The sequence below is a fragment of the Ranitomeya imitator genome, chromosome 2 (genome assembly GCF_032444005.1).
Source record: "Ranitomeya imitator isolate aRanImi1 chromosome 2, aRanImi1.pri, whole genome shotgun sequence".
In the NCBI taxonomy this organism is placed as follows: domain Eukaryota; kingdom Metazoa; phylum Chordata; class Amphibia; order Anura; family Dendrobatidae; genus Ranitomeya; species Ranitomeya imitator.
In genome coordinates, this window is record NC_091283.1 from 183463443 (window position 1) to 183485707 (window position 22265).

A 22265-nucleotide genomic window follows, 5' to 3' on the forward strand; every position below is an offset into this window, starting at 1 on the left:
TTGCACTGAAGCAGGCCTTCACTAAGGGACGTTTGTATACACTTGTCAATCTTGAAAAATAACATGTTCCCTAGTAAAAAAAAAAAAAACTTCATAGTACAGCTAAACAGTCTACTGTAAAAATTAAAAATAAAAATCAGGAAATTGTACCCAGCGTCTTGGTTGGAATTTATTACCTCGACTCTGAAGTTATCCACATGGAAAAATATTCCTACCCCTCAAAAGCTCTTTCATCCCTTGATAAGTCAGGAAAAGGGACCTCACATTTTTGGAAGTGTATTTGGAAATCCAGTGCCCGTAATGTGTTAATCACCATGGAATACACAATTACTTTTTCTTTTTACGTGCGTGTGTATATATATTTACTAGATGGTAGTAACGCATCGGGTATTCTAGAATACATTGCCCAGCCCACGTTGTATATTGCGCAGCCCACGTAGTATATTGCGCAGCCCACGTAGTATATTGCAAAGCCCACGTAGTGTATTGCGCAGCCCGCGTTGTATATTGCGCAGCCCGCGTTGTATATTGCGCAGCCCACTTAGTAGATTGCGCAGCCCACATTGTATATTGCGCAGCCCACGTAGTACATTGCCCAGCCCGCGTTGTAAGTTGCGCAGCCCACGTAGTATATTGCGCAGCCCACGTAGTATATTGCGCAGCCCACATTGTATATTGTGCAGCACACGTAGTATATTGCGCAGCCCACATTGTATATTGCGCAGCCCACGTAGTATATTGCCCAACCACGTAGTATATTACTCAACCACTTTGTATATTGCGCAGCCCACGTAGCGTATTACGCAGCCCACGTAGCATATTGCGCAGCCCACGTAGTATATTGCGCAGCCCACGTAGTATATTGCCCAGCCCACGTAGTACTTACGCAACCCACGTAGTATATTGTGCAGCTCACGTTGTATATTGCGCAGCCCACGTAGTATATTGCCTAACCACATAGTATATTGCGCAGCCCACGTAGTATATTGCGCAGCCCACGTAGTATATTGCGCAGCCCACGTAGTATATTGCGCAGCCCACGTAGTATATTGCGCAGCCCACGTAGTATATTGCGCAGCCCACGTAGTATATTGCGCAGCCCACGTAGTATATTACGCAGCCCACGTAGTATATTGCGCAGCCCACGTAGTATATTGCCCAGCCCACGTAGTATATTGCGCAGCCCACGTAGTACAGTGCCGGCAAAAAAAATCTTTACATTTGCGCAGCAAAAAAAACCTTTGCATATAAAATCCACATCATAATTTCACTTTTTAAAAGTGTACACAATGGAGGAAATAATAAAAAACTGTCTAATATTAAAGCTGGCTTTGTTGCAAATATCAACCAATCAACGCTCAGTTTTCACTTCTCTGGTAAAGCGAAAGCTGCCCTCTGATTGGTTGCTATGTGCAGCTCAGCTGATTTTGCTATTTGGCAGTCTTGTAAAGATTTTTTTTGCTGGCACTGTATATTGCCCAGCCCACGTAGTATATTGCCCAGCCCACGTTGTATATTGCGCAGCCCACGTAGTATATTGCCCAACCACGTAGTATATTGCGTAGCCCACGTAGTATATTGCGCAGCCCACGTTGTATATTGCCCAGCCCACGTAGGATATTGCGCAGCCCATGTTGTATATTGCACTGCCCACGTAGTATATTGCCCAGCCAACATAATATATTGCACAGCCCACGCAGTCTATAGCAATGCGGGCACCATATCCCTGTTAAAAAAAAAAAAAGAATTAAAATAAAAACTAGTGATATACTCACCCTCTGTTGGCCCCCAGATCGAAGCGGTTGCTGATGCTTCTCGCATGCTCCGGTCTGAAGAGTGCATTGCGGTCTCGCGAGATGATGACGTAGCGGCGTCGCGAGACTGCACGTCATCATCTCGCGAGACCGCAATGCATGGAGCGGTCACCGGGGCGTCGCGAGGAGCGGGAAAGGCCGGTTCTTGATCCGGGGGGGCTACCGGAGGGTGAGTATTTAACTATTTTTTATTTTTTTTATTATTTTTAACATTCAATCTTTTTTCTATTCATGCTGCTTAGGCAGCATGAATAGTAAAAAGTTGGTCACACAGGGTTAATAGCAGCGTTGACCGAGTGCGTTACACCACGGTCAACGCTGCCATTAACCCTGCGTGAGCGCTGACCGGAGGGGAGTATGTGGGCGCCGGGCACTGACTGCGGGGAGGAAGGAGCGGCCATTTTCTTCTGTACTGTGCCCGTCGCTGATTGGTCGTGGCTAAATAGCCACGACCAATCAGCGACTTCGATTTCCATGACAGACAGAGGCCGCGACCAATGAATATCCTTAGACAATTATATAGTAGATTTTACCACTGTTTGATTTTTACACTGTAGACCAGCATCGTTGGTTGTTTCACGTCCAGCGTTTTTAAAATAACCCAAAAATTAATACTCTGTATTGTACAGCGGTAAAGGCTCTTTAACCCCTTAGTGACCGAGCCAAATTTTTGAAATCTGACCAGTGTCACTTTATGTGGTAATAAATCTGCAACGCTTCAACAAATCCCAGTGATTTTGAGATTGTTTTTTCATGACACATTATACTTTATGGTAATGGTAAATTTTGTTCAACATTTTTTGTGTTTATTTATAAAAAATATCAAAAATTTGAGAAAAATGTTAAAAAATTAGCAATTTTCTAAATTTGAATGATTATCCCTTTAATCCAGATAGTCATACAACAGCAAACCATTAATAAATAACATTTCCCACATGTCTGCTTTAGATCAGCGCCATTTGTAAAATGTTATTTTATTTTGTTAGCATTTTAGGAGGTTTAAAAATGTAGCAGCAATTTTTCATTTTTTCAAAGAAATTTACAAAATTTATTTTTTTAGGGACTTATCCATGTTTGAAGTGACTTTAGGGGTCCCATATATTGGGAAACCCACAAACGTGATACCATTTTAAAAACAGCACCCCTAAACATATTGAAAACTGCTGTCAGGTAGTTTATTAACCCTTCAGGTGCTTTACAGGAATTAATGCAAAGTGGTATGACAGAAATGAAAATGTGTATTTTTACCACCTAAATGTTGCTAACTTCTAAACAGATTACTACAGCCGTCAGACTCTAAGGCCACTATTTGGTCATGAATTGCCATGGCGAACATCAGGACAACAGAATCATGATCTGAGGGCACCAATTGTGACAAAGAAGAAGCCCCCACACTCCGTTAACCATTTATAATGATGTAGTCACTATTGACAGCAGCATCTAAGGGGTTAAACAGATTTAGATGGTGCAAATACTGATCGTGGCTGGTACAGCAAGTTGTCAGCTATAGTGTACAACCGACAGATGCTGGATTGTCATCTGTATGGGGAGGCTATTCTCTTATATCTCAGGTCAGTTAAAAGACGTATTGGCGATCATTAAGGGGTTAAAGGGTAATTCAACCTAAAGTAAAACAAAAAAATGAAGCAAGAGAATGAAAAAAACACCTCTTTATGGTGTATTCACATCTGGCAGTATCTTATTATGGTTATTATTATTTATTTATATAGCACCATTAATTCCATGGTGCTGTACATGAGAAGGGTTTACATCAAAATGCAAATATCACTTACAGTAAACAAACTAACAATGACAGACTGATACAGAGGAAAGAGGACCTTGCCCTTGCGGGCTTACATTCTGCAGGATTATGGGGAAGGAGACAGTAGGTCGAGGGTTGCAGTAGCTCCGATAGTGTTGAGGTGGCCGTATGGTCATTACAGGCTGTAAGCTTCTTTGAAGAGGTGAGTTTTCAGGTTCCGTTTGAAGGATCCATATGTGGTGGATAACCGGACGTGTGAGGCACAGAATTCCAGAGGATGGGTGATATTCGGGAGAAGTCTTGGAGGCGATTGTGTGAGGAGCGAATAAGCGTGGAGGAGAGAAGGAGGTCTTGGGAGGACCGGAGATTACGTGAGGGAAGATATTGAGAGATTAGTTTGGAAATATACGGAGGAGAAAGTTTATGGATGGCTTTGTAGGTCAGTGTTAGTAGTTTAAACTGGATACTTTGAAAATACCTTTACTGGCTCCCAATTTCCCAAAGAGGGGAAGCAGGAGTGTAGGGAGGAGAGAGATTAATTAGTCGGGCAGCAGAGTTAAGGACGGACTGGAGGGGTGTGAGTGTTAGAAGGTAGGCCACAGAGGAGGATGTTACAGTAGTCAATGCGGGAGATGATTAGGGCGTGCACAAGCATTTTGGTAGAGTGAGGGTTGAGGAAAGGACGGATTCTGGAAATATTTTTCAGCTGGAGGCGACAAGAGGTGGCGAGAGCTTGGAAGTGCAGTTTGAAGGACAGGGCAGAGTCAAGGCAGCGGATTTTGGGGACACGGGAAAGTGTGATTTCATTTATTCTGATAGATAGATCAGGTAGGGAAGATATGCGAGATGGAGGGAAGATAATTAGTTCAGATTTGTCCACATTGAGCTTGAGGAAGTGAGAGGAGAAGGAGGAGGATATGGCTGATAGACGCTCTGGGATTCTGGAGAGCTGACAGGTGACACCTGGGCCAGAGAGGTAGATCTGAGTGTCATCTGCATATAGATGGTACTGGAAGCCATAGGACCTTATGAGTTGTCCCAGGCTGACTGTATAGATTGAGAAGAGTAAGGGTCCTAGGACAGAGCCTTGAGGGAAACCAACAGAGAAGTGTCGAGATGAAAAGGTAGTATGGGAGTAGGAAACGCTAAATGTGCAGTTGGTAAGGTATGAGGAGATCCAAGATAGGGCGAGGTCTTTGACACCAAAGGAAGAGAGGATCTGTAGTAGGAGGCAGTGGTCAACTGTGTCGAAGGCAGAGGACAGGTCTAGAAGGAGGAGTATAGAGAATTGTCTGTTAGCTTTTGCTGTAAGTAAGTCGTTAGTAATTTTGGTCAGGGCAGTCTCAGTGGGATGGTGGGGACGGAAGCCAGATAGTAGGTTGTCGAAGAGAGAGTTAGATGCAAAGTGAGATGAAAGTTCAGCATGGACATGCTGCTCAAGGAGTTTGGAAGCAAATGGGAGCAAAGATATGGGGCGATAGCTATACATAGCGCTTGGGTCAAGGCATGGCTTTTTGAGGATAGGTGTGATTGTGGCATGTTTGAAAGCAGAGGGGAAGGTACCAGAAGTTAGTGATAGGTTGAAGAGATGGGCTAGGGATGGGATTAGTGTTTTGGTGAGGTTGGGGAGGAGGTGGGATGGGGTCAAGCGCACAAGTGGTGAGGTGTGATTTAGAGAGAAGATGAGCAAGCTCCCCTTCAGTGATTTTGGAGAGGGAAGTTATAGGGTTAGGGCACTGGTCTGGTATACAAAGGAGTTGTGGTGGTTTGACAACAAAGACTTGCCTTGTTTGGTCTATCTTATTTTTGAAGTGCGTGGCAAAGTCCTCGGCAATGATGATGGTTGTTGAATTTTTGGCAAATGTGAAAATACTTTCCACATTACAGTAATTAAAGGGTATCTGTCAGCAGATCTTGACAATGTAATGTGAGTGCAGCATGATGTAGGTGCCGAGACCCCGATTTCAGCAATTTCACATACTGCACTGTCATTTTGGTAGAATCGATTTTCTCTGCTGCAGATCTAGCAGAGCTCGGAATGCTGAGACCTTCATAACCCCGCCCACACCACTGATTGGCTGATTTTCTGTGTACAATGTACATTGCTAGCTGCTATTCAGTGTTGGGGCAGGATTAGACAAGCAGGAGGACTAGGAGACACCTAGTCCTGTAGTGATAATCTCTTGCTGATAAAAGGCTGATTTTATTCAACCAGCAACATACAGCCTAGTAAGGGGCATATTTCTGAAATCAGAGTCTCAGCCCCTTTTTTTCTGATTACATAGTAAAACCTGCTAACAGATTTCTTTTAAAAGTATTACTAATTAATAGGATTACCATTATACCTCTTATGCTGGAATGAGATCTCTTGCTATAGGGCCTAAAGCTGCAGTATCAAGTGATATCAATGATGACATGACTATTTTGGTTTTGGGGGAGCTTTCTTGTCATTGATTTCATGGATCCAAATCAATTAGATTTGCATCCCCACAAACACGTACATGCTATGAGGATGTACTTGTCCACTTTTCCAGAACTGCAGAGAGTCTCCCTGACCTCATAATACATTGTGTCATTGCTTTAAAAAAATCAGATTAGTCAGATGCCAAATGCTGTGTGGACTACCCCTGATACCTGTAAAATCAGTCCCTGAACATGTTATGCTGTTGCGTATAGTTGAATCCTCTGAGAATAGTTCTCCTTGATTGACAGCTTTCTTCACTTGAGTATCCTCACAAAATCTCATGCCTGCATTCTCAGCACCAAGTCTTGTGCATGGGCACAAACGGACAATCCTTTCCTTGCAAGCTTTATCATTGTACTGCACATGTACCGAGAAAGCATGAAGACTTCACTTGTCCCTCCAATCACCTGCTGTTGACAGCAAAAATCCTGGAGTGACTTCCGCTTCACCGCATTTTCCCAGCGCAAGTGCAGTTCAACTGTGAAGGATTGAGCACATGCGCCAGATACTGGACGGATCACATACATGTGGGATTTGTGACGAGAATTTGGAGCTGATGGTGGCAGCACTGTTGTCAATCAATAGGCCGGAAGCGGCTTTTCATAACTTAGTGATCTGCCTTTTATCCGCTTCATATACATGTCAGGTGGGAAATATGCAGTTGTGCTTATAGACTAAAAGTGGCCAAACTCGCCAGTATTGTATGATTTAGCAGACAGTATGTTTATAGTGTCCTTCTGGTTCTCCCTGACAAATTATGCCAAGGGAAAAATAAGGATTGATATCTTTTTATTCATGGCAGAGACAAACCGCTGCCAGAAGAAGCTGACAGTGGCTCTCTCATCAAGAACACAGGAGTGCTCAGCCAAGCGTTCCTCCATATTGGGGAGTAGGAGGAGATGGCTATCAGCCAACTGATGGTTCAGCTGACGGTATCTAATATGTACGAGAGGAGGAGATATTATTTTACTGGAGTAAAGTGACTTAACAACTTACTTTTAAGTCCCCCCAAAAAGCCCTGGCAAAAATTATGTAATCACCAGCCTTGGAGGATGTTCATTCAGTTGTTTAATTTTGTAGAAAAAAAGCAGATCACAGACATGGCACAAAACTAAAGTCATTTCAAATGGCAACTTTCTTTAGATTATACTCACCCAGGGGCGGTCCGGGCCTCTCTGACCTTTCCAGCGCCTGCGCACTGCAGTACTTTCCTCTGCCCTCAACAGGGCAGACAAAGTATGCCTGCGCCGGAGCCGTGGTTGAAGATCAGAAGAGGACGTCTTGGAATGAAGATGGGAGGCGCCGCAGCGGACCAGAGACACCCATCCGACCAGACCAGCAGCGGGACTGCCCCTGGGTGAGTATAATCTAACGTCTTTTTCTCCTCTTTCAGGTAACATCGGGGGCTTATCTACAGCATTACAGAATGCTGTAGATAAGCCCCTGATGCTGGTGGGCTTACCTCACCCGCGATTTCCGGGGTGACAGATTCCCTTTAAGAAACACTAAAAGAAATCAAGAACAAAAAATGTTGTTGTCCAGTAATGGTTACTTTTTGTAACCAAGCATAGGGGAAAAATTATGGAGTCACTCAATTCTGAGGAAAATATTATGGAATCATCCTGTAAATTTTGATACCCAAAACTAACACCTGCATCAAATTAGATCTGCTCGTTAGTCTGCATCTAAACAGGAGTTATCACACCTTGGAGAGCTGTTGCACCAAGTGGACTGACATGAATCATGGCTCCAACACGAGAGATGTCAATTGAAACAAAGGAGAGGATTATCCAACTCTTAGGCTGCCGTCACACTAGCAGTATTTGGTCAGTATTTTACATCAGTATTTGTAAGCCAAAACCAGGAGTGGGTGATAAATGCAGAAGTGATGCATATGTTTCTGTTAAACTTTTCCTCTAATTGTTCCACTCCTGGTTTTGGCTTACAAATACTGATGTAAAATACTGACCAAATACTCCTAGTGTGACGGCAGCCTTAAAAGAGGGTAAATCATCACGCAATGTTGCAAAAGTTGTTGGTTGTTCAGTCAGTGTGCCTAAAATCTGGACCAAATACAAACATGGGAAGGTTGTTAAAGACAAACATACTGGTAGACCAAGGAAGACATCAAAGCTTCAAGACCGGTCTCCAAAATAGGAAATGCACAACAAAACAAATGAGGAACGAATGGGTGGAAACTGGAGTCAACGTCTGTGACCGAACTGTAAGAAACCGCCGAAAGGAAATGGGATTTACATACAGAAAAGCTAAACGAAAGCCATCATTAACACCTAAACAGAAAAAAACAAGGTTCCAGTGTGCTAAGGAAAAGCAATCGTGGACTGTGGATGACTGGATGAAAGTCATATTCAGTGATGAATCACAAATCTGCATTGGGCAAAGTGATGATGCCGTTCCAATGAGATTTATAAAGATGACTACCTGAAGAGAACATGCAAAATCCACAGTCATTGGTGATATGGGGCTGATATGTCAGGTAAAGACCCTGGGGAGATGGCTGTAATTACATCTTCAATAAATGCACAAGTTTATGTTGATATTTTGGACACTTTTCTTATCCCATCAATTGAAAGGATGTTTGGGGATGATGAAATAATTTTCCAAGATGATAATGCATCCTGCCATAGAGCAAAAACTGTGAAACCATTCCTTGAAAAAAGACACATAAGGTCAATGTCATGGCCTGCAAATAGTCCGGATCTCAATCCAATTGAAGATCTTTGGTGGAAGTTAAAGAAAATGGTCCATGACGAGGCTCCAACCTGCAAAGCTGATCTAGCAACAGCAATCAGAGAAAGTAGGAGCCAGATTGATGAAGAGTCCTGTTTGACACTCATTAAATCCAGGCCTCAGAGACTGCAAGCTGTTAGAAAAGCCAGAGATGGTGCAACAAAATACTAGTGATGTGTTGGAGTGTTTTTGCTTGTTTGTTTTTCATGATTCCATAATTTTTTCACTCATAATTGAGTGACTCCATAATTTTTCCCCTTAGCTTGGTTAAAAAAAGTAACCATTACTGACTACCACATTTTTTTGTTCTTGATCCTGGATTCAGCATTCTGACACTGTCTCTCCTGCTGCCATTTCCCACGGTGGCTTACAATTCTCACATTCCCCGAGACCCACAAACAGACATGGTGGTGGAGTCGGCATACTTCTCTCCCCACAATGCACCTTCCAGGTCATCCCCCCCAGTTCCATCACTCTCATTCCCTTCTTTTGAGTTCCACACCATCAGGCTCTTTCGTCCCCTCTCCCTCAGAGTATCGGTCATATACCAGCCCCCAGGCTCACCCACCCACTTCCTGGACCATTTCTCTGCCTGGCAGCCGCACTTCATGTCCTCAGAACTACCAACCCTTATCCTGGGAGATTTCAACATCCCCACTAACAGCCCCACTTCCACATCTGCATCCCAGCTTCTATCACTAACCACTTCTCTAGGCCTCTCACAGCTCTCAACCTCTGAAACGCACAAAGACGGTAACACCATGGACCTGGTCTTCGCCCGTCTCTGCTCAATCTCCTACCTAGATAACTCACAGCTTCCCCTTTCTGACCACAACATTTTCTCCTTCACACTCACAAATCCTCGCCCACCCCAGCACACTCCTACCTACCATACATTCAGAAATCTACATGCCATTATCGCTCATACACTTTCAGACGCCCTACACTCATCATTGTCCCCAATCTCTTCTTTTTCCTGACCTGGCTGTACATCACTTCAATGACACTCTTAGAAGCACCCTTGACCAAGTATCTCCCCTCACCATCAGAACCTCCAAACAGAGTGAAACAGCCCTGGCTCACATCGCACACCCGATTTCTCCAGCGATGCTCTAGGTGTGCTGAACGCTTATGGAGGAAAACATGCACACCAGAAGATTTCATACACTTCAAATTTATGTTAAGGACCTATAACTCTACCCTTCACCTCGCCAAACAGACCTACTTCACCACCCTGATCTCCTCAGTATCCAACAACCCCAAGAAACTTTTTGACACCTTTCACTCCCTCCTCAGGCCAAAAACACAAGCCCCTATCACAGACATTTGTGCTGATGACCTGGCCTCCCACTTTATAGAGAAAATAGACAATATCCGTCAGGAAATCCGCTCCCAATCACCAAGTTCAGTGACTCCCATCCCTCCCTGCATTTCCCCTGGCTCACTCTCCACATTCGGTCCCATCACAGAAGAAGTCTCCAGGCTCCTCTCCTCTTCTCGTCCGACTACATGCACCACCGACCCCATTCCCTCACATCTCCTCCAGTCTCTCTCTCCAGTCGTCACAACTCACCTAACTACAATCTTTAATCTCTCCCTATCCTCTGGCATTTTCCCCTCCTCCTTCAAACACTATCATTACTCCATTACTAAAGAAACACACCCTCGACCCATCCTGCACAAACAACTACAGACCAGTCTCCAATCTCCCCTTCATCTCTAAACTCTTGGAGAGCCTGATATACTCCCGCCTTACCCATTACCTCTCCACTCACTCCCTCCTAGACCCTTCACAGTGCGGTTTCCGCCCCCTACATTCGACAGAAACTGCACTCATCAAAGTGACCAATGACCTTCTGACAGCAAAACGTAACGGTGACCACTCTGCTCATTCTTCTTGACCTTTCTGCAGCTTTCGACACTGTTGACCACCCTCTCCTACTCTCTAGGCTTCAGTCACTAGACATTAAGGACACTGCTCTCTCCTGGTTCTCCTCCTATCTTTCTGACCGCTCCTTCAGTGTTCTGTTCTCTGGCTCCACTTCATCTCCTCTTCCTCTCACTGTCCGGGTACATCAGGGCTCAGTCCTTGGCCCCCTTCTCTTCTCCCTCTACACTGCCCCAATTGGACAGACCATCAGCAGATTTGGCTTTCAGTACCATCTTTATGCTGATGACACACAACTATACACATCATCCCCTGACCTTAACCCCCGCTGTACTACAGAACGCCACTGACTGTCTGCAGTCTCCAACATCATGTCCACTCTCTATCTGAAGCTCAACCTCTCCAAAACTGAACTTCTTCTGTTCCAGCCATCTACTAACCTACCTAAATCTGACATTTCCCTCTCCGTGGGTGGCACCATAATAACACCCCGGCAGCAGGTGTGCTGTCTGGGTGTTATGTTTGACTCCGATCTCTCCTTCACCTCCCATATACAATCCGTCCTTTTCTCACCATGGAAACAACAAAAACCCTCACTGTCGCCCTGATCCACTCCCACCCGGACTACTGCAATGCTCAGCAGGTGTGCTGTCTGGGTGTTATGTTTGACTCCGATCTCTCCTTCACCTCCCATATACAATCCGTCCTTTTCTCACCATGGAAACAACAAAAACCCTCACTGTCGCCCTGATCCACTCCCACCCGGACTACTGCAATGCTCTATTAATTGGCCTCCCCCTCACTCGACTTTCCCCTCTCCAGTCTATCCTTAATGCAGCAGCCAGGGTCGTCCATCTGGCTAATCATTACTCGGACGCGTCCGCTCTTTGCCAGTTGTTACACTGGCTGCCCATTCATTACAGGATACAATTCAAAGTACTTGTTCTCACCCACAAAGCTCTCCACAGTGCGGCACCCCCTTACATCTCCTCCCTCATTTCTGTCTATCGGCCTAACCGACCGCTGCGCTTTGCAAATGACTTTCGACTAACCTCTGCACTAATCCATACCTCTCACTCCCGACTCCAAGACTTCTCCCGTGCTACGCCAATCCTCTGGAATGCTCTACCCCAAGATATTTGCATAGTTTTAGGCGCTCGCTCAAAACACATTTGTTCAGAGCGGCCTACCACGTTCACTAAACAAAGTCATTTTATGTTTGTGTGTGTAGCCCATTCACTATCTCCAAGCGAAAAGCCAAAAACATCACTGCTCTAGAGGAGATCTGCATGGAGGAATGGGCCAACATACCAACAACAGTGTATGGCAACCTTGTGAAGACTTACAGAAAACGTTTGACCTCTGTCATTGCCAACAAAGGATATATTACAAAGTATTGAGATGAAATTTTGTTTCTGACCAAATACTTATTTTCCACCATAATATGCAAATAAAATGATAAAAAAACAGACAATGTGATTTTCTGGATTTTTTTTTCTCAGTTTGTCTCCCATAGTTGAGGTCTACCTATGATGTAAATTACAGACACCTCTCATCTTTTTAAGTGGTGGAACTTGCACTATTGCTGACTGACTAAATACTTTTTTGCCCCACTGTATGTCAGAAAATAATGCACTGTGGCTGTGATGGTGGTCAAATTCATGTGTCGTTGGTGGTAGGAAAGCTTTAAATAAGGATGGAAGACTGACCACATGACCACCAGCAGAGGTGGCTGAGGTCAATACAATATGGGGAACGTGGACCCTCACACAGGGCATGTAAAATGATATAAAGGCAAATGAGATAAAGGATCAGAGGGCATCCAAGCTCTGCACTAGTCAGAAACACTATTGTCAGATGGGATCCTGTATGTTGTGTTGTGGCGTTCAGGCGTGCTTGGCCTGGTAGTGCCCCAACATACTGTAGAATGTAAGCCCGCAAGGGCAGGGTCCTCTTCCCTCTGTACCAGTCTGTCATTGTTAGTTTTGTTTACTGTAATTGATATCTGTATTTTGATATAACCCCTTCTCATGTACAGCACCATGGAATTAATGGTGCTATATAAATAAATGATAATAATAACATACGGTGGGTATAAGTGTATGTATGCACTGATGTATAGGATTTATATACCAAGCACTTTTACGCAGTGTGACCACTCCTTGCATATTCCAATTTGGCACCAGGGCTTGAAGGGTCTTAGTTATTTGGGGCTCGGTAGTAGCTCCAGCTGCATAGGGTTTTTACCACACTTGTAGATTAAATAAATTTTGTTTTTATATAGAAAATAAGCATTTAACAATCACTTCCTCTGTTAATCTAAAAGAGTTTAATAAACCCGAGTGCTCCCATACTGTACATAAACACGGCAATCAATGGGCTTAGTGCTGGTCATTAACATATGTTATTTCTGTAAATTGAATATTCATTCTGTTCATGCCTATGGTAATTAGGGACGCAGGACTCCTCTTTCCTAAATATTGGCACAAGAACCATCATTTCTGATTTGGGTGACAGTTTGTCTCCAAGGCCGAATTCCATTTGTCCAAAGCATTTGTGGATGTCCGCAGGTGGCTTGTTCCCGAAAAAAAAATTCTTATTTAAAGCCGGCAATTGATGTAACGTGAGCTCTATGTGGTTGTAAATAGCTGGGGTCCGTCCTGTATAAACAGGAGCCTGAAGAGGCCTTTATACCAGGCAGCACAATGAGCAGGCTTGTTGTACCATACGCACAGAGCCGCTTTCCTGGCTCCGAGCTCCAGAGCTCAGAAGTTTGGCTCGGCTATGTAACCTTCCATGGACTCCGGGTGATTCACAAAGCTCCCCTCTGTAATTCACAGGCTTCTGTTTGATGGCTTTACCTGCTCTCTTGATGCTGGTAAGCACGCCATAGAGTAGCCGTGTATGTATTCTCACTCTAGGATATGATGCAAGCATGCCAATCTTGTCAGCAGGCAGTTCTTGAAGTTGACGTGAAAATGAGCAAGCGTGACAATCTGAAAGATTTTGACAAGGGCGACATTTGTGGGTTGTACCCAGTAGGCTGTGATTAGGAACTACCAAAAGTGGTCCATTGGAGGCGGGACTGAGACAGGGTCATGGGCATCCAAGGCTAGTTTACATTTTTTGGGAGTAGCAACAAAGCAAGAGTCACTGCAGCACAGTGTGATGGAAATAGTTCTCCTGCTTGTGATAGAGAGGTGTCAGAACATGCAGAGCATCGCAGCTTGTTGTGTATGGGGCTCCTGACTAAAAGCCATTCCTGGACAAGAGGGGAACAAATCCACAACAGTGTCGGCTAAGTGCATCGCATCTCACAGACCTCTAAGGCCAATCCTGTTTACAGTTAAAAACAATTATTCATGAATTTCATCTACTAGAAAATTAAATAGATTAGTCAAGTGATGCACATGTACATGGGATTGATGAATATGAAGGGTTTATAGGTAAGAATCCCATTTTTTTTCCTTTTAATTGCATACAAGAGCGCCTTGACATGCAATCATTGCCACTAGAAATGATCACTGGAGAGACTAGCACTGAATCCATGAGTGTGTGAGGAGGTGAGTAATATGCCTACCTTGTTATTTTTTAACAGCCCATGTCTTAGAAAAATAAAAGTAATGTCAGTTATGTCAACCCTTTTAGGGTCATTACACACACAAGTTATCAAACTATCCATAGAATAGGGAGTAACTTGCTGATCACTGTGTGCTTGAATGTTGGGTCCCACGATAAAGGCTGTGATTCTTGGGATCTGAGCTCTGGAGCCCAGTATTGAATACAGCAGAGATGCTCTGCTTCCACTCTATTCGTTGTCTATGGGAATGCCAGAAATAACCTAGTACAGTCCCACAGACAATGAATGGAACAGAGGTAAAGCATACACACCTCCACACAGGATGGGGCTGAAGACCCTCAATCTCAGGATCGCAGTTGAAGCTCCACTTATCAGCAAGTCATTCTCTGTGTCATGGATTGGAGGTAAATGGATTCTCCCAGAAAATATAAGTTAACTTTTCTGTAAGTGTTTGGAGAGGAAACTGAAGTAGTCAGATTTCGTTATTTTTGAACCTCAGGCACCAATCTTCTGTTGTCAATCTGGCTCTAAAAGTTAGAGGGCAATATTGAGCTAAAATATGCAATTTATAGGGTCTTTTACAGCTGCTCATATTCCAGACCTCATTGACATAGCAATACTCGTAGGGTTATTTTTTATGTGTATTTAGCCCATACAAGCAATGCATGCCACTTATGGTAGTTATTCCAGTCAAATCGTGGGATATCGCAAACATGAAAACAAGAAATGCTGTGAAGATATAACTACTATATGTCATGGGACGTGCTTGCGTGATTCAAGACCTAAATATTTTTGTCTGAAAAGCCATTCAAAGTCAACTTCATCTCCAATGCTACTAACCACAACACAGGAGGATAAAACAGCTTACTTCATCTGTACGGATGCAAATAATATCACAGCTGGGAGCGTGCAAGCCTGTGGAGAGCTGTGCCCCTAGACGGTCCCCAAACCTTTCAGTAGATCAAGTCTCCAGGACAATACATGGTCTACTGATCATATCTGTCCCAGGCTTGCTGAAAAATGAATGGGCACAGCTCAAGTTTCTTTGATCTTTCGCCCCCTCTGGCTCCGCTTCAGTTCCTACTAGTCAGCGGTAGTAGAGCCAGGTAGCTAACAGACAAGAGGAGCCTTCTACGCTGGTCATAGGAAGCTCTTTCAGAATATGAACTACCCTTGGCTCTCAGCCCGTCCTCAAACCACTGTACACAGATGGGAAGATCTCCCGTGCAGATAAAATAATAGTTGGAGACCTCGTTTACCGCTGGGCCATAGGAAGTGCAGAGATGAGAGGCTGAAGAGACTCTGTTTAACTATTGAATCGCCATTTATCACATTTTATTACCACAAATGGTTCGCGCTCTTTATTGATAGTCAATGATTGGTTAGATTTCCAGTGCTGTGTTTTTTTTTTTTTCAGTGATTCTTTTAATATTGTTGCTCTTAGTAATGTAGATGTAGTTTTGGGTATTTGCAATGTAGTGCTGCAATATTCCCAATAAGACAGATTTCCAAATCCCCATACACTATATTTGGGGGTCACTGTAATATAAGAATCATCTCCTGGGAATCTGTGTTATCATAATACCATGAATAGACAACAGGAGAGATTTACTAAAACTCTTTTACACAGATCAAAGTAAAGAAGCCTTAAAACGCAAGGTAATTGTGAACGAGCATTGTTAAAAACGCTCTTTTCGCGAATATCTTGCTGTGTAAACAGGCTTCCGATCACCCTATGAAAGAGCAAAATGCTCGTTCATCTGTTGAGATGATCTATTATGCAGTGTTAAAAAATCATCATGGTAAATCATCAGAAATTAAAAGAATTGGAGTACTCACCCAGATCCTTCTTGATTTTATTCCATGGAAAAACGTGACATCAAACCATATTAAAGTGCGGAGTGCAGGTAGTAGGGGAGTCTGACAGACAAGCTCTCTCATCTGCATAGCTCCCCTGCTACCTGAAACTCCGCACTCTAATATGGTTTGATGTCACGTTTTACCATGGAATAAAATTGCACATCAAGAAGGATCTGGGTGAGTGCTCCAATTCTTTCAATTTCTTATGATTTACCTTGATCTTTTCTATGTGAATGCACCACCCTACTGATATCCTAAGGAGGCATATTGAGGTGTGAACCAGTGAATATTGCTTATTTTCAGCAACTAGTGCCTAATTCTCTTTTTACAAATAAAAGATCATCATGCTTATCGTTGATCGTCCTATGTAAACAGGACTCGCGCTGCCGAGAACCATGGCAGTCTATGTGCACTGAGAAATCTAGTGTAGCTTGCCCAGTGCGCATCGTTGACTTTGATCAGTCAAACAACCACCGATCAGTAAAAGTTTACTCATTGGTGGTTGTATTGTGCTGCTGGTAGGTCCATGTAAGTGGCCCTTTAGGCGAGATGATCTTAAAATGCACAAAATTTATCAGAGTATCTGATGCTGTTTGCAAAATTTGGGGCATCTTTGGACTGTCCAGTCACAGCTTGCACCATCTATTGGGTGGCTTGCTTTAGTGTGCTAAATCTCAGCACAGGTACACAGCGCAGTTCAGCATAGAATGTGATTGAAATTTAGTGCAAGACCTTTGCGTTGAAGAAAGTATATAAAACACAAAATACATGTGCTGCAAGGTGTGAAATAATATTTTTGTGCTAATTAAGCCAATGTTCTATTGGATGTAGCTTAGTTAATTAGACAGACTTGCTTTATTTCTTCTGTAGTACTCTTAATACGTCTTCCATTTCTCCCCTTGTATTCGGGAGCTTACGTTTCCCATGGTAGCAGTGGCCTACACACTTACCTTTCACAGATGGTGTGATGTTCATAGTCTACCTTATGACACTCATTGTGCTCTATATTAAGTTGATGTTGTTCTGTTTGGATGGTTTCACACATTGAAATTTCACGGGCTGAGAATGGACCGCAATGTCCAGCCCGGACTCTGGTCTCCACTACCAAACCAACAACCTCAGTTATTCTTTTGAGGCTGTTTGAATTTGGGTAAAAAAATCCACAGCTGGTGGATATTGCAGTCAGTGAAAGTCAGATGTGTCTGTATGGTGGATATACAATGTGGGTGTTAAACTAATGATCATGTGGTGAATAATCATTCCATTGGAGCAGCCAAACACACTTTAGTCTGTGTTGGTCTGCTGAAAACAAAGCATCGCTCATATATTTTAATGACACCCAGAGGGTTGATGATTTTTCTGAGAAAATGTTTTAATGGCCTTTCTTCCAGTGAAATTTTATAAACGGACAATGATTTTTACCAACTGATCTTGGAGTATAATATGTGTGGCTGCGACCATTGTTCCCCAGCCAATCATTCGTTCAGTGGTCGCTTAGTCATCAACCTGTTTGCATTTAATGGGTTTGGTTGCCTTGTGCTATTATTTAATTCAGATTTCTATAAATCAAACCTTACCAATTTGTTGTCTGCTTTGTACTCTGTAAATCTTTTCTGAAAACGCTATTGTTTCCCGCTCTTTTCAGGGTGACATGGGTGCTATTGGACCTATAGGCTTTATGGGACCCAAAGGTTTAAAGGTAAGCGCCTACTTTGAAAATGATTTTTGGTCAAAATGTTAGCAATCAAATATATCCACATGTGTTGTTAGAAAGTATCCTGTATGAACCTATGTAGAGGAGGGAATGGACACTGCAGATTGGAAATGTGATGGCACGTCCCTGGGTTTTTATACTTAAAGGGAACCTGTCACCCCGTTTTTTCAGATTGAGATAAAAATACCGTTAAATAGGGCCTGAGCTGTGCGTTACAATAGTGTATTTTGTGTACCCTGATTCCCCACCTATACCGTTAAATAGGGCCTGAGCTGTGCGTTACAATAGTGTATTTTGTGTACCCTGATTCCCCACCTATGGTGCCGAAATACCTTACCAAAGTCGCTGTTTTCGCCTGTCAATCAGGCTGGTCTGGTCATATGGGCGTGTTGACATCGCTGTTTCTTCCCCCAGATCTTGCTCATCTTTCCGTTGGTGGCGTAGTGGTTTGCGCATGCCCAACTACTGAATCCACTGATGCGAACTCGGCTTCAGGAAAATGGCCGCCGCGATCTCCATCTGCGCACGCGCGGCATCCCGCGGCCATTTTCCTGAAGCCCCGGGCAGCAGAGCACTCCATCTGCGCACGTGCGGCCTCATTAAGATGGCCGCCCCCACCGATCACCAGGGAAATACTGCCGATCGCGTGTTTTTTCTTCACCTGCGCAGTGGATTCAGCAGTTGGGCATGCGCAAACTACTACGCCACCAACGGAAAGATATGCAAGATCTGGGGGAAGAAACAGCGATGTCACCACGCCCATATGACCAGACCAGCCTGATTGACAGGTGAAAACAGCGACTTTGGTAAGGTATTTCGGCAGCATAGGTGGGGAATCAGGGTACACAAAATACACTATTGTAACGCACAGTGCAGGCCCTATTTAACAGTATTTTTATCTCAATCTGAAAAAACGGGGTGACAGGTTCCCTTTAAACTCTTAATACAACACAGGACATTTCCCATCGCTATATGCATTGCTTCACATAAAGTAGCTCACTTCAGACATTGTTTAGGTAACTTACATCGTCCCCGCTGAAAGCATCATCTTGAAGTGTGGTGTGTTCTCCTTTCTTGCTCAGGAGGGCACTTTTTTGAGAGGATGCGGCCAGTGGAGAGGATGTCAACCACACCTAAGGGCATCAGATTAGTCCACCGATCCAGTCTTACCTAATTAGCATATGACGAGTGTTACATTTAACTGGTGGTTTAGCACAAAGTAAATATTTGGGACATGAAGTGCAGAAATGGGCCTATGCAATCTATTGATTGCGGTTTGGGGCTTAACGGAACTGACAATAGCAACAGTTTACAGGTTAATACTCACGGTGAAAATGGATTTATCTAGTTAAGAAAACTCCTTCCATGTGTTTAGAATAGTAAGTTCTACCACTTACTGATACACTGTAATAATCCAAGCTGCCATCTTCATCTATAAGCATCGGTGGGTCCTGGCAGCACCATATCTGGCTTGTTTGTGTCATCGGTGCTGTGTGTGGACTGGGCTGGCTCTTTTCAATAGGTTTGCCAGCTCCCTTCTCTGTCTGTGCATTTGTTGTGATAAAGAAGGGGGCTGACTTTAGTATCGAGCACAACCCAGAAATGGAGCTGATATTTTCAGGTCAGCACACCATTGATGATTGACATATATTAGTAAGTTCTATAGCTTGCTCTTTTTATAACATTTAATAGTGGTGAACTCGTTAAGCACTGGTGAAGAAGTGGCGTTCTCCATGGCTTGTGGCATAGGGGAATGTGGTGTTCAATGGGTGACTTGTCACACCCAGCTCTGAAGATGTCTTTGAGGTCTATGACTGGGAGCAGAGGATGATGTACATGTCATGGACATGTAGAGCAAAAGGGAAAAGCAGTGGATGGAGTGGTCTGTGTTGGCCTCTTTGGCTCATTGAACCCACAATGCTTTTTTTGTAGCTTTTAATCTCTGTATGCAAAATTTTGCAGACTAAAGATACACCTTAGCTAGCGATTAGCTCTTTCTCACATGTCCCCTCACCCCTATGCACTTGAATGCTTGATACGGCTAAGTATGCATGTGCTCTCCTTAGGCTGAGGTGAGTAATCCGCTGCCGGATCCCTGATCCTTCCTTTCACTAACATCCTATCTCAGGGGAGAGATTCTTCTGTCATGTGTATGGGGGTCATTAGATGAATATACAGAACTGATTTGTCAGGTGAGTGGAAGTTGTATTCACCTGATGACATGAAATATGGTACAGTTAATCTGGGGATTTTACTAAAATGTTTATTATATTTTAACTTTATAATTGAAGTATATTTCACCTATTTGCTGTCCTATTTACATATTAGCTCTCGCACTGTTTTGCAGGGGCTGCCGGGGAACGCAGGAGAATCTGGACTGAAAGGTGATAAGGTGACCAGAATACTCCCTTTACTGCATTGTGTTCTGCATGCAAAGACTCCAGTATCTCAGTATCTTTCTCCCTCTGTATTACATCCTTCTACCCTGTAGTCAGTTTACAGAGTGATCACTCACCTCAGCAGGTAAAAGTCTGCAGAATCATGTGGGACCAGGATTGTCCACCATTAAGTATTGTCCACCTCCATGCACCCGTTGCATAGTAAATGATACAATTTGGCTTTAGCTTTGGTCTCTTTGGCCAGTTTTGCTGTCAGAGGCATACTTTTTTTCCCCCAAAAGTGAGGAACTTCTTCCTTCTTGTAAGATAAATCCACTCATTGAGGTAAGCTTAGATATGTTTAGACAGAATTTTGACTGTATGTTGTTCTGTAATGGCGGCCATACACATTAATTGAATGTAGGGTGATCATCCAATGTATATGGAGATGTCCTTAGTGTCCTCTGATGGCTGGGTGAAAATAAGATCAGGCATGTTGAATTTCAACATGCCTATCCTTGTGTTTTCACTAGAGAGAATAGGGTTTTTTGGCAGTCACTTCTATTTTTGTCCCTTCGATTATTACGAACATAGGCACATTCGGCCAAAAGGAAATCAATAGCATTCACACAACCATTGTTAGTTTTTATTTGCCATATTCCTTCCTCCCCCCCCCCCCCCCCCCAAATGTCTGGATTATGTTTATTAATTTTTCTGGCTAATGAAATCGATTTCCATCAGTAAGTACTATCATTTGTCACCACAGACATACTAAGCATTTCTTGGACTGAAGAAGTGTTTAATTATAAAAAAAAAGATGAAAATAGATGTTCCTTTTCCATTTGATTTTGGAGCCAAGTCACGAGTCTGTGATTTGGGAGCAGTGCCAGGGAACCTGTAGTGTAAGCGTAGTATATAGCGTACGCTGGGGAGTGGCTAGAAGCAGATGACGCAGCTGATGATGACACACGGCATAGTATCATTAAGGACTTTTTTGGACAACATCCAGAGTGTGATGTTCCTGTCCAAAAGCATGTAAGAATTTTTGTGGTCTTTTGCGGTTTGTTTTCGGTTCTTGGTTACCTCTCATCTTTTCCTACCAGCAAATTATAAGCATATTCCAGTACTTCTCTCCTCTTTCTACAGCCTTCTATATTATGAAAGGCACTGTAGGGTCACTAAACCTTTTATGTGGCCAATTTAATATGGTTGATACACCCAGAAGTCACTCTACTAAAACAAGATGTGACATTTATGACCTTGTAAAATCTCAGAGAAATTCTGGTGATCTTCTGAGCTTCCATCCAACTCTCCTTTATCTGTGGAGCTGGAAACATGGTCCACTGAACAAATTAAAGCAGGATACAGAATCCCCCAAAAAACAACTATATTGAGGGACAAGAGCTGGAAATATTTGGAGTCTACTTTGAGGAACTGAGATAGATATGCATATAGAATGGGTGAAATAAGTATTGAATAAAACACCAATTTTCGAAGTAAATATATTTCTAAAGGTGCTAATGACATGAAATTCTCACCAGTTATGTGTAATAATGAGACATGACACAGGGAAAAAGTATTGAACACATGAAGAAAGAGAGGAACACAATACCATGGAAAGTTATGACAGCAACTGAAATTTATCAGTAATTAGATAAAAGGTGACTCATTACCAAGGTGCCCCACAAGAGACATCTCGTGTTGGGTAAAACCAGTGAGATGTCTCAAGACATACTGATGGCATTGTTTACAGAAGAAGGTCTAAACTACTGAAATTTCCAGTGACATTGTTGGGGCCATACTCCGGAAGTGGAAAGAATATTATTTCACCATAAACAGGCCACAACCAAGTGTTCCCCGCAAAATCGCAGACTGAGAAATGAAAAGAATAAGAGAAGTTGTCCAAGATCCAAAGGCCACCTATTGAGGGCTACAGAAAGACCTGGAATCGGTAGGTACAGTTGTTTAAAGAAAACAATAAGTAATGCACTCAACCTCCATGGCCTGTATGCACGGTCACCACGCAAGACTTCATTGCTGAACAAAGGACATGC

The 22265-nt window shown here is 43.3% G+C and overlaps 1 protein-coding gene across 1 annotated transcript in view; it reads left to right on the top strand.

Moving 5' to 3' along the window:
• Positions 1-22265, top strand: part of COL27A1 (collagen type XXVII alpha 1 chain) — a 407011-nt gene that overhangs the window by 141940 nt on the left and 242806 nt on the right. Inside the window, exons 15-16 of the mRNA XM_069748227.1 lie at positions 17765-17818; positions 20181-20225. Coding sequence (XP_069604328.1) covers positions 17765-17818; positions 20181-20225 — 99 coding nt within the window. The remainder of the gene's footprint in view (positions 1-17764; positions 17819-20180; positions 20226-22265) is intronic.